This window comes from Pleurodeles waltl, chromosome 7 (assembly GCF_031143425.1).
Source record: "Pleurodeles waltl isolate 20211129_DDA chromosome 7, aPleWal1.hap1.20221129, whole genome shotgun sequence".
Taxonomy (NCBI): Eukaryota; Metazoa; Chordata; class Amphibia; order Caudata; family Salamandridae; genus Pleurodeles; species Pleurodeles waltl.
The window spans coordinates 1,360,924,617-1,360,939,301 of record NC_090446.1 but is presented as its reverse complement, the minus strand read 5'-3'; the positions used below and the strand labels follow the sequence as shown (position 1 = coordinate 1,360,939,301).

Sequence of the window (14,685 nt, the reverse complement as noted above, 5' to 3'; positions counted from 1 at the left end):
GGTCACTGCATAGGGCTGGGGTCTGTACCAGTGTTAGGGGGTCAGCTAGTGCACAAGAGATTATTTTATACTAGTGTTAGGGTGTCAGTGCTCTGAGTAAAGGACTTCCACCAACATTGGGTGAGTAGAGGGGGGTAGCTCACCGTATAGGACCGGGGACTGTACCGGTGTCAGGGGTCAGTGGCGTAGAAGGGTTTTACATTAGTGTCAGGGGGTCACTGCACAGAGAGTAGGGAATTATCCCACTGGTGGTTGGGAAGGGGAGCAGTGCATAGCGCCGGGGACAGTACCATGGTTAATGGGGGGTCCTTACACAGGGGAAGAGTAATGTATACAAGTGTGAGGGGGTCAGTACACAGCAGATATTTATACAGCTGTATCAGGAGGTCACTTCACATACATGGTGAGCTCATACCAGCATCAGGTGACTGGGGGAAGGCATCAGTGCACGGACCTGGCGTTTATGATGCATGAACTTCTTTTAAGCATGACTAACATTTTTGGAAGAAATCGATGCTCAATAGGCCTGGTTGGTGTCCGATGCTTGGCATGTAGCCACAATTCTTTGTCTCTCTGTCCTTTGCTGTTATGTCAGCTGCATGCCAGCCACTGTCTTTGCTTCATTTAGACTCCTGCTGTCATCCTCTGTGCCAGATACACCCCCTCTCTTGGGCTTCCCTCGCTGACTGCATTACCACCATAGATACATAAGGAATCGCGGGCATCCAAACTGGACATGCATACAATAAAAATTGGAAGAGTCGGGGGCACCCATAGTGGGCACATCTATGCCAAAACTGGAAAGATTTCTAGCAGCTTAGACCACACTTCTGAAACATACGGCGGGCTGGGGCACAGCCAGTCTGCATTAGGGAGTAGCCCATGTGGGTGGGGAGAAAATAAGTGACTTTTTTTCACTGATTCGCTCATGTAATGATCAGAGACTTCAGTTTAGGACAAACTCTACCAGTCGTAGCTGCAAGGAGAGGCTGGCACTGCCAACACTAGTCATCAGCTCGATGATAAAGTAAGAAACCCCTACCAGCAGCAGATGAGGGGTGGCATGATGGGAATACTTTCAGCACCAATTGAGGCCCAATCAACATGTGGATACTGACCCAACCATTCGGATGATATGGGCCCAAGTAGAGAGTCGATACCTATCTCTTCCTTTCGGGACGATATTGTCCCAATCAAATAGTAAATACTGGCACAAACAGTGAGCTAATTCTGCATATCCACAAACCCGATAGTGACCTAATTCAAGGGCTGGTAGTGGGTAAATTAAAGCACTAATACTGATTTCATCACTGACCTGAATTCTGGCCAAATAAAAAGTCTCTGAATTCTAAATGCAGTCCATTCAGTCAGATGCTTCTTGATAGCTAACGAGCTACAAGGAGTTGGCATTGTGCAGTCAATGTTTCTTCTCGGAGCAACCAGACATCTGATACTGGACAGTCAATAAGCAGATACAGGCAGCCAGTGTCTGTTTACCACAGTAACGGGGAAAATATAATTGCCAAAATTACAGATTGGAGTTGATATTTCAGCAGGACCACATTAAATGATCCATAATGTGGTAGAGCTTCCAACCAGTGGGCCGATAATGGGTAACCAATGAGCGATTACTGAGTATCCAATAAGCATTTACTGGTCAGCCAATGAGCTATTACTGAGCAGCCAATAAGCACTTACTGGGCAGCCAATAAGCAGTTATGGGGCAGCCAGTGAGCTGACACTAGGCAAGTAATGAACTGATACTGCACAGCGGATACTGGGCAGGCTATAAGTTGGTACTTGGCAGCCACTGACCTGACACAGGGCAGCCAATCATTCGATATTTGGCAGCCAATGAGATGACATTTGGCAGCCAATGGAGATGATACTGAACAAGCCAATGACCTGACACCGAACTAACCAATATGCTTACACTGGGCAATTGATAGTGAATATCAATATGGATTTGAAAGCAGTTATGACAAATGACTAATTAGTGGTCAGGTACATGATTAACTGACGAGCAGATAAAGAAATAATGTTGCAACTCATTCAATTATTATTGGATTCTCACATTTTCCTATTACATCATTACATTAGCGATTCAAAGTATACAATAATATGTCAGTTGATCATGCCCAACTCCAGTGCCAGTGATTAAAGATGTAGGGCCCGATTCACAAAGGTAAACTTAGACCAAAAATCCAAGTTTAGACCAAAAGTCTAACTTTACTCGTAGACTTTTGGTCTAAGTTTAGACTTTTGGTCTAAGTTTAGACTTTTGGTGTAAACTTACACCAAAAGTTTAAACTTACACCAAAAGCCTAACTTTACTCACAGTAAAGTTAGACTTAGGTCTAAATGTAGACTTTTGGTCTAAACCTAGACTTTTGGTCTAAGTTTACCTTTTGAATCGGGCCCATAGACTTCCTCCAAGGTCACAGTGCAACTTTATATGAAGCTTTCATGCTACATCCCAAGCCAGCACTATTTGTTCGGTCGATACCTTTACCTGGCATCCACCCGACACCCACAGGGACCTAATGAACATGTTACGAACATGTGCTTCATGCCAGTTCCCAAAGAGATATGATGTATGGATTCCTCTATCTTTTTACTGTACACCACATGTTGATTTTACATTCTACATGTCAAAGGTGTGCTCAGGCATGAGCCATCACCCTCTTTCAGTACAATTATCCACACTAGAGTGTAATAACTCTAAAGAACACACTGAAAAATCATCATCTGAGGAACCCCTACTATATAAAAAAGCTCTGCTAATGCCTGCTTCACTAGTTGGATCTATGAACACAATTTATCCAGTAAAGGCAGGATTTGCTCGGTTAAACTTTAAATTAGCCAATGGTCCTGGAGAGCAACCATTATGACATTATGTGCTGTCCCCCTGTGCCACCATTGGCCAGCTCACACAACTATTAAACCAACTTGGAAGGCTAGTGCTCCCTCGATCAAGGATTGACTGCTTGGTGTCCACGCAGGGATTGTTTTGTGTTTTGTTATGACTTTGCTCATGTATTCTGCCTGCTGTTCGTTTCTCCATATGCTCTGAATTCTTCTGTCGCATCTCCCTAATGCTTCATGCCATCCCATACACCTCTGCTTGCTGTTGCATGTGGTCACTGGGGAGTTTGTAAAAGCCTGTAGAAGGGGGTTGCAGGGCTGAAAGGGGAACGGGGCCACACGTGCAAAAGACATGGGGTCTGGAAGACTGATGAATTCTACCTGTCTTTGAGGGACTATTTTTGCAGAAGAGACTACTGCCAAGGTTTCTTCTGTCGCAGGCATGCAGCTTCACGTCTTGGCAAATGCGAGGGGCGATTTGGGATGTATTGGTCACGGCACTGAACCTATCCCACAGTCAGAAAGCAGCTTTCGCTTATGGAGCAAGCAGCAGTGGCTATAGATGCAAATAGACATAGGTGTCTGATTATGAATCTATCAGTTATTCACCTGTATCCATTCTCGTTCTTTGCTCCACAGACGCCCCAGCTGGACATGGAGCAGTTGAGGGTAAGTGTACAGAGGAGGACCAGGAATCCTCAATAACTTGTTCAACTCTGCACTGGTGCCATCACCAGGGGACTGTACGGAGTACTCAGCTAAACAGATCATGAAAGCTACAGGCAAACAGAGGTAAATAATTCAGTAAGCAACTGCTGAACCTCTAAAGCAACTGGGAACTTCTACCACCAAGACATGCTACCATTACCTCTGCGCTTACCAACTCCAGGCAACCTCTAGCACGGAGTCGTCCCTTTTTTCGATATCTGTTTTATGTGATCACACCTGGCAGCGACATGATTTAATTGGTTGCCCTAGATTTGGTGCCAGCAACCATCAAATCAGCGACCACATTTTTTTATTACATTTTTTCCACTGACTTGATGACCTACTCACCTTCATGCCTGAGACAACATCCGAGTTTGCTGGATGGATGGACCGCTCCTTAATAACGGCGTTGCATCAAAGACAAGCTGGAGCCTCAACAGAAGGGAGTGAAAATATTAGACAGATTGTTGTTGAAGGCCCCATCCTCGGTCATCCTCAGTCATTATCTATGTCGCCATGTATCACTGGAGAAACATTTAAAACCTAACCCACCTGTTAATCATCTGCCCCCTATAGGCACAATAAAGATACGAAAGAACCACTAAGTGAACAGCCCCCAAGCTGGCCCCCAGGCATGAAGCCTGAGATTTGCTATGGACAATAAATCAACACTGACTCCAGTAATGACAAGCGTCAGAAGAACTGGGAAACCCAAAGCCCCTTGAAGACACTGACATGTTTGCTTACAAAATCAGAACCTAGTATATCTGAGGGTCCATAATGAGTGGGGACGGGCTCAGCCACAGGTAACCTGGGATATATCACAATAAGCAGATTCTTCCACAGGACAGCAGAGCTGAAAGCACAGCTGATGCCCTTCCCTAGTCCCACTTGCCTTTCAGAGGCGCTAGGTGTGGTCTGTCGTGAAACTCAGTAGACTGGTAGCTACTGTACTTCAAAGCCAACTCAAGGTTCGAGTTAAACGTTTTCATATTTACCAGAATTTGGACAGTTTTCTACTTCAAATACAGAAAGAATAAAAACTCACCATTGTAAACACAGTGTCTGGTCTTTTGTTCTACTTCCAGGTCCTTCAAACTCAGGGTTGGACCTGCTGCCTTTTTAATGAAACATCAACATCCGCAGTGGAGGAAGTTTAAGAAGGACACATCAGAATCTCAACTATTTTGTATTCCTGCTGGATACTACCTCTTTCAAGCATCAGAGAACTGTGAAAGACACGATTACACCCTCACTTGGAGAGTCCCCTTAATTTCAGAGCCCCAACACACCATCCCAACACAATGTAGGCACACCTACTGCTGAATAAAGTGCATACTGAATTCTGTGAGCCTAGTCTACTGAGCACACAATTCTGCAGCGATCTAGGTTTGCAAACATGTCTGCTAAACTGTTCTGCTCTGAAAAAGTGTGAGAAGAAAACGTTATTGCCAGAAGTCCAAAAAAGGACTGCTCTTAAGCCTAGCGTACCTTCTAAGCTGCAGAATAATAAATGTGTGACCTCCTTGTATAGCAAGGTATGGACATCCTTCCTACAACTGAAACTACCCATTAGCAATCATAGACTGCAGTATCTGCTGGCATTCTACCAGACAGAGCTGCACTTTCCCAAAGAAGAAATCCAACACTGTGGCAGGTTGCGACTCCATTAAAGCAGATAGCTCAGAATTTGGGCTAACTAAGAAAGGCATGGCTAAGGCTCTCACAATGACTGACACATTTAAGAAAAATGAAAGATCGATGAAAGAAAAACCTGGAATAAATATCTCAGTTGCCGAGCAAGACCACGCCCATCCAGAGAGAGAGAGAAAATCCACCGTTGGGAGACTATCCCCTACGCAAACAAGACCTTAGAAATGAATCAATCGTCGATTTATCACCACAATAAATTTACAATCAGATTTCACATGGCACTTTGTTCAACCTGTAAAGTGCTGTACTGACGTGTTTATCTTAATTTAGGTATATAAATGTATGTCTGTCGCACAACCAAAGCCTGACCTCCTACTCAAACTTTTCTTTTCTTCCAGATGTACCCACAGATGAGAAGCAGGAGCTGATTGGTCTGTTCTTAAAAAAGCCGGAGAATCTGATGGTGGAAACTGGTGAGTGAGCAGCTGGCATATCTTCTAAGAGAGTGAACTCATGAAGTGTACACTCCATGAATAATGTGCACCCAAAAGAGTGAGCTCCCTAGAGAGAGTATGTTAAAGAGTGGCCTCTCTAAACATTTAGGGCCAGATGTAGCAAAAAAAAAAATTGCGACTTGCAAATTGCGAGTCCCTGCGACTCGCAATTTGCAAGTCGCAAATTGCTATGCAGTACGGTGTCTCAGACACCGTCTGCGACTCGCTATGGGGTCGCAATGACCCACCTCATTAATATTCATGAGGTGGGTCGCAAATTGCAGCCCCATAGCGAGTCTAGGCACTCGCAAACATGGAGGCCTGCTGTCGTCAGCAGACCTCCATGTTCGTGACTGCTTTTAAATAAATAAATTTTTTTTTTGAAGTGTAGCCCGTTTTCCTTAAAGGAAAACGAGCTGCACTTAAAAAAAAAATCCGAAAGCTTTTGTTTCGGTTTTTTTCAGGGCAGGTAGTGGTCCCTTGGACCACTACCTGCCCTGAAAAAATGTTTGTGGGTCCATTCGGAAAGGGGAAGGGGTCCCATGGGGACCCCTTCCAATTTGCGAGTGGGTTACCATCCACTTGAAGTGGATGGTAACTGTGACTCCATTTGCGACCGCATATGCGGTCGCAAATGGAATTGCATACCACTCAGAATCGCAAATAGGAAGGGAACACCCCTTCCTATTTGCGATTCTGAAATGCATATTGCGAGTCGGTCCCGACTCGCAATATGCATTTCTGGATAGGGAAATGCGTTTAGCGAGTCGCAAACGGCAAATTTTGCCGTTTGCGAGTCGCTAAACGTTTCCTGCATCTGGCCCTTAGTTCCATTGAGAGTGAGTCTCCTGAAGATGGTACCCTTTCATGTGTAAGCCCCCATTTCTGTTTAATTTAATAGAGCTCGAACATGGCTAAACAATGGCTACTGGCTGCTGTGCAACTGCACAAACAAAATATTACAGAATGTAGTGTAAAAATACAACAAATGGAATATGCCACACAAAAAGCACATATCTCAGGTCAACTTTCCCATAAAGTGTCACATAATCAATAGCATGAACAGGTTCTACTAGACAAAATATTTCTGAAATAGGAAACTCTTCAAGATCCGCATAGAGCACATGGGTAAAAGTGCGTTTTACTGACTGTAGGAATGCATTGCAGAGCCCAGAGGCAGCAGTGGAAAATGCACAGTTTGGTGTACTGATCTTTTCAACAGGTGCGATGTCCATTCGTACCAGGGTTTGACTTCGAACCTAGGGGCTTATTTACAAGCCCTGTGGCGCAGAGAAAGGGCAGAAATGCACCATATTTACACGATACAGAGCACTTCTGTCCTTTCCCCCTGTCCTGAAACACAAATTGCTGCCTAGCGCCAATGCAGGCACCCTTGCACCATGGTGCAAGGCTGTCTGTGTTATCAGCAGGATTGTTTTTGTGCAGGAAGGGACACCTTCCGGCAGAAAAACAACCCAGAGAAGAATGCAGCACACATGGAATGAGGAAACAAGGGGAAATAAAGATATTTCACCTTGTTGCGCCTGCCCTGGAGAGAAGTGAAGTTTTTGACACGTTTATAGGTTTACAAATTCTTTTAAATCTAGGAAAACGTCAAAACTCAGGGGTTTTGAGTAGGAACACCCACTGCAACATCCATTGTACGCCTCCCTGAAGCAGTATAAGACAACTCAGTGACTTGCACTGTAGTGCCTTACACCATATCTACCAGCTCATAAAAAGCCATGCAAAGTGGCTTTGCGTGGCCTTGTAGATATGGGTCTGCACTATGCGCCGCCCGTGCGTCACAAAAAGTGACATACCAGTGTCTCAAGTGGTTTCTAAATAAGCTCCCATGTGTGAACCACTGGCACTAAGGCCCTCATTATGAACACGGCAGTAAAAACCGCTGTGTTCATGCTGGCGGTCAAAACACTGACCGCCAGCGTCCCCGGATCCCTGCCGGAAGTATTAGGAACACTCCTGTGGGCCGGCAGGCGGAAACATTGTTTCCACCCGCCAGCCCACAGGAAGGCCTGGCCGGGACATTGACGGTGGCTCCACATGGAGCCGCCGCCAATGCCTCTGTGCGGTGGGTGCAGCTGCACCCGTCGCGCAGATCCCTGCCCAAAAATCGGGCAGTGACCTGCGTGATGGGGCACTGCACCAGGGCCCCTGCACTGCCCATGCCGAGTGCATGGGCAGTGCAGGTGCACCCCTTCCGCCAGCCTTTGCCTGGCGGGGAAACCCGCCAGAGAAAGGCTGGTGGCTAAGAAAACATTATCCGAGGGGCAGCACCGCTGCCTTGTCAGATAATGTTTCCGACCGCCGTCAGGCTGCCTGACGGAGGCAGCCTGGCAGTGAGTGAGGGCTGCCGATGGTGGCCCTCATGGGGTTCATTATGTGGCGGTGTGGCCCACCATGCCGGCTGGCGGTTTTACCTGCCACCGCCGGCATGGCGGGCCACACCGCCATGTTCATAATGACCGCCTAAATAGTCCACTTTGATGCTGGATAAATGGGTTGGTGTATCCCGGCCGGTTTATTGTAAGTCAGAATGCAGACTTTAAATCTGGCCCACACTGGCAGTAGGAGCCTAAGCAGTGCTCTAACAGCAGGAGTAATACATTCAGGCTGCTACTGACACTCCCAGGCAGGTGTACAGTGGATTGCAGATCCACTTGCAAATGAAACAGGGCACACATAGGCAGATTCACCAAAGCGCTACTGTTACCATTGAGAAGCTATGGTGCCAAAGGCTTCACCATTGTCCATGAGAACTTGGATTGAAGAAAATGATTTGTATGCTGGTTAGCTTCTAAAAAGGTCTCAATTGGATGTCAACAGCATTCTCAATCATATTTAGCTGGCAGGATAAGCCAGATGTCGGATGAAAGTTACTAAGAACAGTGCTGTCAGGGATCAGCATTTCCGTAACAACGAAAAAAGGCCAGTTTTCAGTGCTGAAGGAAAGATTCCTTTTGGAAAAGAGGGCTTGCGAATAGTGAAGAAATTAGGAAGGAACCTTTTATAAACATTGCAGGGATGGAAATATTCTGTAAGTGATTAGTTAAGGAACCTTACTGAAGAAGAGAAGCCTTAGACTAAAGAACTTCACAGTGATCTCTTGCAGCAATTCATATAAGGGTACGCAAATAGACAGTGAACAAAAAGTTGATCTTATCTCCTCCTGAAGGACAATATTCTGAGTGTTCATACCTTAAAAAAGAATACTATACTGCACTTATCCAAAAAGCTTTTAGGCAAGAGTGCAAGAAGCATTGGAAACAGTTTGCTGAACAGTTAACCAAGCTCGAAGAGTAGGCCCCTGAAGAGTGATCTCTCTCAATTTATGCAGGCCACAAACGAGCCACTCAATAATAATAAATTATTTCCTCAAGATTGAAATGGTTATGTACCGTTCCACAGTAGACTCTTATGGCTAATCCTAAACCTAATTCTAAACCTAAGGCTAGCCCTATGCCTTACCAAAACTACGTAATCCAAACCTTACTGACCCCTAACACCATCTCTTACCCTAACTCTAAGGATATGCCTTCCTCTACCCTAATCCTGTTCCATAACCCCAAACTAGCACTATCCCTTGCCCTAATCCCAAACCTAACAGTCCCCCGTACTTTAATTTGCAGTGCTACACTTGTGGTTGTACTTACCTCATTTAATGTAGTGGTATTCAGAAAGTAGTAATTTCGACAGCATCTATGTAATGAAACATCCATCTAGTGGACCCTCATTAGTGGGGTTACACCAATGGGCTCTGTGGTGAGTACGCTAACTGAAGAATGAACCTTATTTTAAAAAAAGCACTTTGAAGAATGAATTCCCTGACGAGTACGCCATCTCAGCCGAGTAAGACCAATAAAGATTGAGCCATCAAAAAACTGAGCCCCTAACAGACGAATCCCCATAAAAGAGATTTTCGCAAGAGCAAGTAATCGGAAAGGTGAGGCCACTGGCTTCTAAAGACACAGCTTGTCATTAAAGGGATCAGACAGGCTCACCACACTGTTACTGAGGTGATGAGACACGCCCCTGCCGTGCAGTAAGGAGATAACTCATGCTGCTACCCTTGGCTACTGAGAGGATAAAACATGCCAACTTACACGGTCCCTGGTTTACCCAGATCACCAAAAGTCCAAGAAACTGGTGAATGCTGCACTATAACAGTAACATAGGACACGTCCTTTTACTCTATTACTGGAAGAATAAGACATCCACCCGTCCTTTTAACTGAGAGGAGAAGGCACACCCCCTACTTTGAACCTGAGGCGATACACAGGTCCTTTAGCAGCATGTCACTCCTCTGTGGGTTTACCCACTCTGCCTATTATTGAGAGATTTAAATATGTCCATACCGACCTCTCACTGAGGGGAATAGGATTGCCCCTCCTGCTTCTCACTGATAAAATGTCATATGATCCGCTCATCTGTCACTTATGGGTTAAGGCATCACTCCCATCTTGCACTGAGAGGATAAGAAATGTCCTCTGAACGGGACTAAAGAGATACAACATGCTCATTCGGCTGTATCACTAAGAAGATATTGTATGTTTTTTCCAATCTGTTATAAAGGGAATAAAACATGTCCTTCTAGTCTCTCACAGGGACAATAAGATTTCCTTCATGTCCTGTCACTAAGGGAATATATATCCTTCCTGCATGTCACTAATGGGCTATGCCCTGCCCTTCAAATAAAAACGTGCCTCACCTGTTTGTCACTAAGCGGATACAACATTTCTCTTCTGCATTTTCATGATTGGCTGTGCCATGTCCCATTTCCTGTCATAGGCAGAAGGCACGTCCTATCAAGTTACTGAGGGGAAATGACATGATTGTCACCGAGAGGATGAGACAAGCACCATAGCTGTCACTGAAGAGATGGAATATGCCCCACCTGACATGTCTTCCTGCCTTTTACTTTTGAAATAAGACGACCTTCCACCAAGGAGTTATTACATGAACCTTCCACTAAGGGGTGAGGACATGTCTTACCTGCCATATTAGACATGATCAGACCTGATCTGATGAGGACTACAACTGTCCCGCCTGTTTGTCACTGCCGGAATAGGACTTGTCCTTGCCTTCCACCGAGGACATAAAGCACATTCCTGCCACTTCCGGATTAGGTTATGCCCCTCCTGCTTGTCACTCTGGATATATGACTAGTTCCTCTGGCTTGACAAAGAGGGGGCAGGACATTCAGCCATTGGTCTTACCAAGAGGATAAAGACAAGTCCCTCTGTCTTGTCACTAAGGAGATAATACACACATGCTTGCTATTTTGCTGGAGAGTTGTGCCTCTTTCCTTTATCCGAAATCATGCAAAGGTTTAGAGTGGTCGAATGCAAGGGCAGTGTGTAGGAAAGTACCATCTTGCCTGGCATGTTACCCCCATATTTAACTGCATATATGTTGTTTTAGTTGTATGTGTCACTGGGACCCTGCCAGCCAGGGCCCCAGTGCTCATAAGTGTGCCCTGTATGTGTTCCCTGTGTGATGACTAACTGTCTCACTGAGGCTCTGTTGACCAGAACCTCAGTGGTTATGCTCTCTCATTTCTTTCCAAATTGTCACTAACAGGCTAGTGACCAATTTCACCAATTTACATTGGCATACTGGAACACCCTTATAATTCCCTAGTATATGGTACTAAGGTACCCAGGGTATTGGGGTTCCAGGAGATCCCTATGGGCTGCAGCAATTCTTTTGCCACCCATAGGGAGCTCTGGCAATTCTTACACAGGCCTGCCACTGCAGCCTGAGTGAAATAACGTCCACGTTATTTCACAGCCATTTACCACTGCACTTAAGTAACTTATAAGTCACCTATATGTCTAACCTTTACCTGGTAAAGGTTGGGTGCTAAGTTACTTAGTGTGTGGGCACCTTGGCACTAGCAAAGGTGCCCCCACATTGTTCAGGGCAAATTCCCCGGACTTTGTGAGTGCGGGGACACCATTACACGCGTGCACTATACATATGTCACGACATATGTATAGCGTCACAATGGTAACTCTGAACATGGCCATGTAACATGTCTAAGATCATGGAATTGTCACCCCAATGCCATTCTGGCATTGGGGAGACAATTCCATGATCCCCAGAGTCTCTAGCACAGACCTGGGTACTGCCAAACTACCTTTCCTGGGGTTTCACTGCAGCTGCTGCTGCTGCCAACTCCTCAGACAGGTTTCTGCCCTCCTGGGGTCCAGCCAGGCTTGGCCCAGGAAGGCAGAACAAAGGACTTCCTCAGAGAGATGGTGTTACACCCTCTCCCTTTGGAATAATGTGTCAGGGCTGGGGAGGAGTAGCCTCCCCCAGCCTCTGGAAATGCTTTGATGGGCACAGATGGTGCCCATCTCTGCATAGGCCAGTCTACACCAGTTCAGGGATCCCCCAGCCCTGCTCTGGCGCGAAACTGGACAAAGGAAAGGGGAGTGACTACTCCCCTGACCTGCACCTCCTCTGGGAGGTGCCCAGAGCTCCTCCAGTGTGCTCCAGACCTCTGCCATCTTGGAAACAGAGGTGCTGCTGGCACACTGGACTGCTCTGAGTGGCCAGGGCCAGCAGGTGACATCAGAGACTCCTTCTGATAGGCTCTTACCTGCGTTGCTAGCCTATCCTCCTTCCTAAGTAGCCAAACCTCCTTTTCTGGCTATTTAGGGTCTCTGCTTTGGGGAATTCTTTAGATAACGAATGCAAGAGCTCATCAGAGTTCCTCTGCATCTCTCTCTTCACCTTCTGCCAGGGAATTGACCGCTGACTGCTCTGGATGCCTGCAAAACTGCAACAAAGTAGCAAAGACGACTACTGCAACCTTGTATCGCTGATCCTGCGGCCTTCTCGACTGTTTTCCTGGTGGTGCATGCTGTGGGGGAAGTCTGCCTCCCCTCTGCACTAGAAGCTCCGAAGAAATCTCCTGTGGGTCGACGGAATCTTCCCCCTGCAACCGCAGGCACCAAAAGACTGCATCACCGGTCCTCTGGGTCCCCTCTCAGCACGACGAGCGTGGTCCCTGGAACTCAGCAACTCTGTCCAAGTGACTCCCACAGTCCAGTGACTCTTCAGTCCAAGTTTGGTGGAGGTAAGTCCTTGCCTCCCCACGCTAGACTGCATTGCTGGGTACCGCGTGATTTGCAGCTGGTCCGGCTCCTGTGCACTCTTCCAGGATTTCCTTTGTGCACAGCCAAGCCTGGGTCCCTGACACTCTAACCTGCAGTGCACGACCTCCTGAGTTGTCCTCTGGCGTCGTGGGACCTTCCTTTGTGACTTCGGGTGAGCTCCAGTTCACTCTTCTTTCTAGTGTCTGTTCCGGCACTTCTGCGGGTGCTGCCTGCTTCTGAGTGGGCTCCTTGTCTTGCTGGGCGCCCCCTCTGTCTCCTCACGCAATTGGCGACATCCTGGTCCCTCCTGGGCCACAGCAGCATCCAAAAACCCTAACCACGACCCTTGCAGCTAGCAAGGCTTGTTTGCGGTCTTTCTGCACGGAAACACCTCTGCAAGCTTCTTCACGGCGTGGGACATCCATCCTCCAAAGGGGAAGTTCCTAGTCCTCTTCGTTCTTGCAGAATCCACAGCTTTGTACCCTCAGCTGGCATTTCGTGGGCATCTGCCCACTCACGACTTGAGTGTGACTCTTGGACTTGGTCCCCTTGTTCCACAGGTACTCTCGTCTGGAAATCCATTGTTGTTGCATTGCTGGTGTTGGTCTTCCTTGCAGAATTCCCCTATCACGACTTCTGTGCTCTCTGGGGAACTTAGGTGCACTTTGCACCCACTTTTCAGGGTCTTGGGGTGGGCTATTTTTCTAACCCTCACTGTTTTCTTACAGTCCCAGCGACCCTCTACAAGGTCACATAGGTTTGGGGTCCATACGTTATTCGCATTCCACTTTTGGAGTATATGGTTTGTGTTGCCCCTATACCTATGTGCTCTCATTGCAATCTATTGTGACTGTACATTGCTTGCATTGCTTTCTATTGCTATACCTGCATAATTTTGGTGTTGTGTACATATATCTTGTGTATATTTGCTATCCTCATACTGAGGGTACTCACTGAGATACTTTTGGCATATTGTCATAAAAATAAAGTACCTTTATTTTTAGTATATCTGTGTATTGTGTTTTCTTATGATATTGTGCATATGACACCAGTGGTACAGTAGGAGCTTCACACGTCTCCTAGTTCAGCCTAAGCTGCTCTGCTAAGCTACCTTTTCTATCAGCCTAAGCTGCTAGACACCTCTTCTACACTAATAAGGGATAACTGGACCTGGTGCAGAGTGTAAGTACCCCTTGGTACCACTACAAACCAGGCCAGCCTCCTACACAGTGGGGAAATGGGTGCACCAGAATAGCAGCTACAGCAATGGGAAAGTCTGTTGTTGTCAAATGCTGCTCCAAATATGAATTGTCTTTTTGGTGGCCTTGCCCCTTTCTGCAGGTAAGGATATCCTGGTTACAGCGCAAGTGGATTCCAGCCAGCTGCCGGCTAAACCCACCATTAAATGGCTGAAGGGCAAGTGGCTGGAGCTGGGAAGCAAGAGCGGCCTCCGCTTCCAGTTCAAGGAGAGCTTCGATAAGGAAAAGAAGGTGAGACAGTGGTGGTGCATGTACCCAACTCTTCTGGGACTTGATGAGGAGGGAAAAGATGTGAAGTAAAACATTATTACCAGTTATAAAAGGATCCACTTCTGTAAAAACAGCCATCAGAGACAGGGTGCCCTACTGGGAGATGAGTTAGTTTCCCAACTAGCAGAAAAGCTCCTCAGGGCTGTGGCAAAGAGACCTGCAAGTTTGCCACCTATCTGTCGATTGACTATCATTACTCCAGTCCTCGGCAGCAACATGCCAACAAATTTCCAGTAGACCCGCCTATACCTACATATCTAACACAGCTGTAAAAACGTTTTCAGAGTACCCTTGGGTAGTCGGAGTTTATAT

At 46.5% G+C, this 14,685-nt stretch overlaps 1 protein-coding gene across 3 annotated transcripts in view; it reads left to right on the top strand.

The window, feature by feature from the left end:
• MYBPC2 (myosin binding protein C2) overlaps positions 1–14,685 on the top strand; it is a 151,832-nt gene that overhangs the window by 47,741 nt on the left and 89,406 nt on the right. For 2 of the 3 annotated variants that reach the window (XM_069200806.1, XM_069200805.1), the window contains exons 3-5: positions 3,505–3,534; positions 5,625–5,699; positions 14,186–14,334. In XM_069200806.1, coding sequence (XP_069056907.1) covers positions 3,505–3,534; positions 5,625–5,699; positions 14,186–14,334 — 254 coding nt within the window. The remainder of the gene's footprint in view (positions 1–3,504; positions 3,535–5,624; positions 5,700–14,185; positions 14,335–14,685) is intronic. The other variant, XM_069200807.1, reaches the window with a different exon arrangement.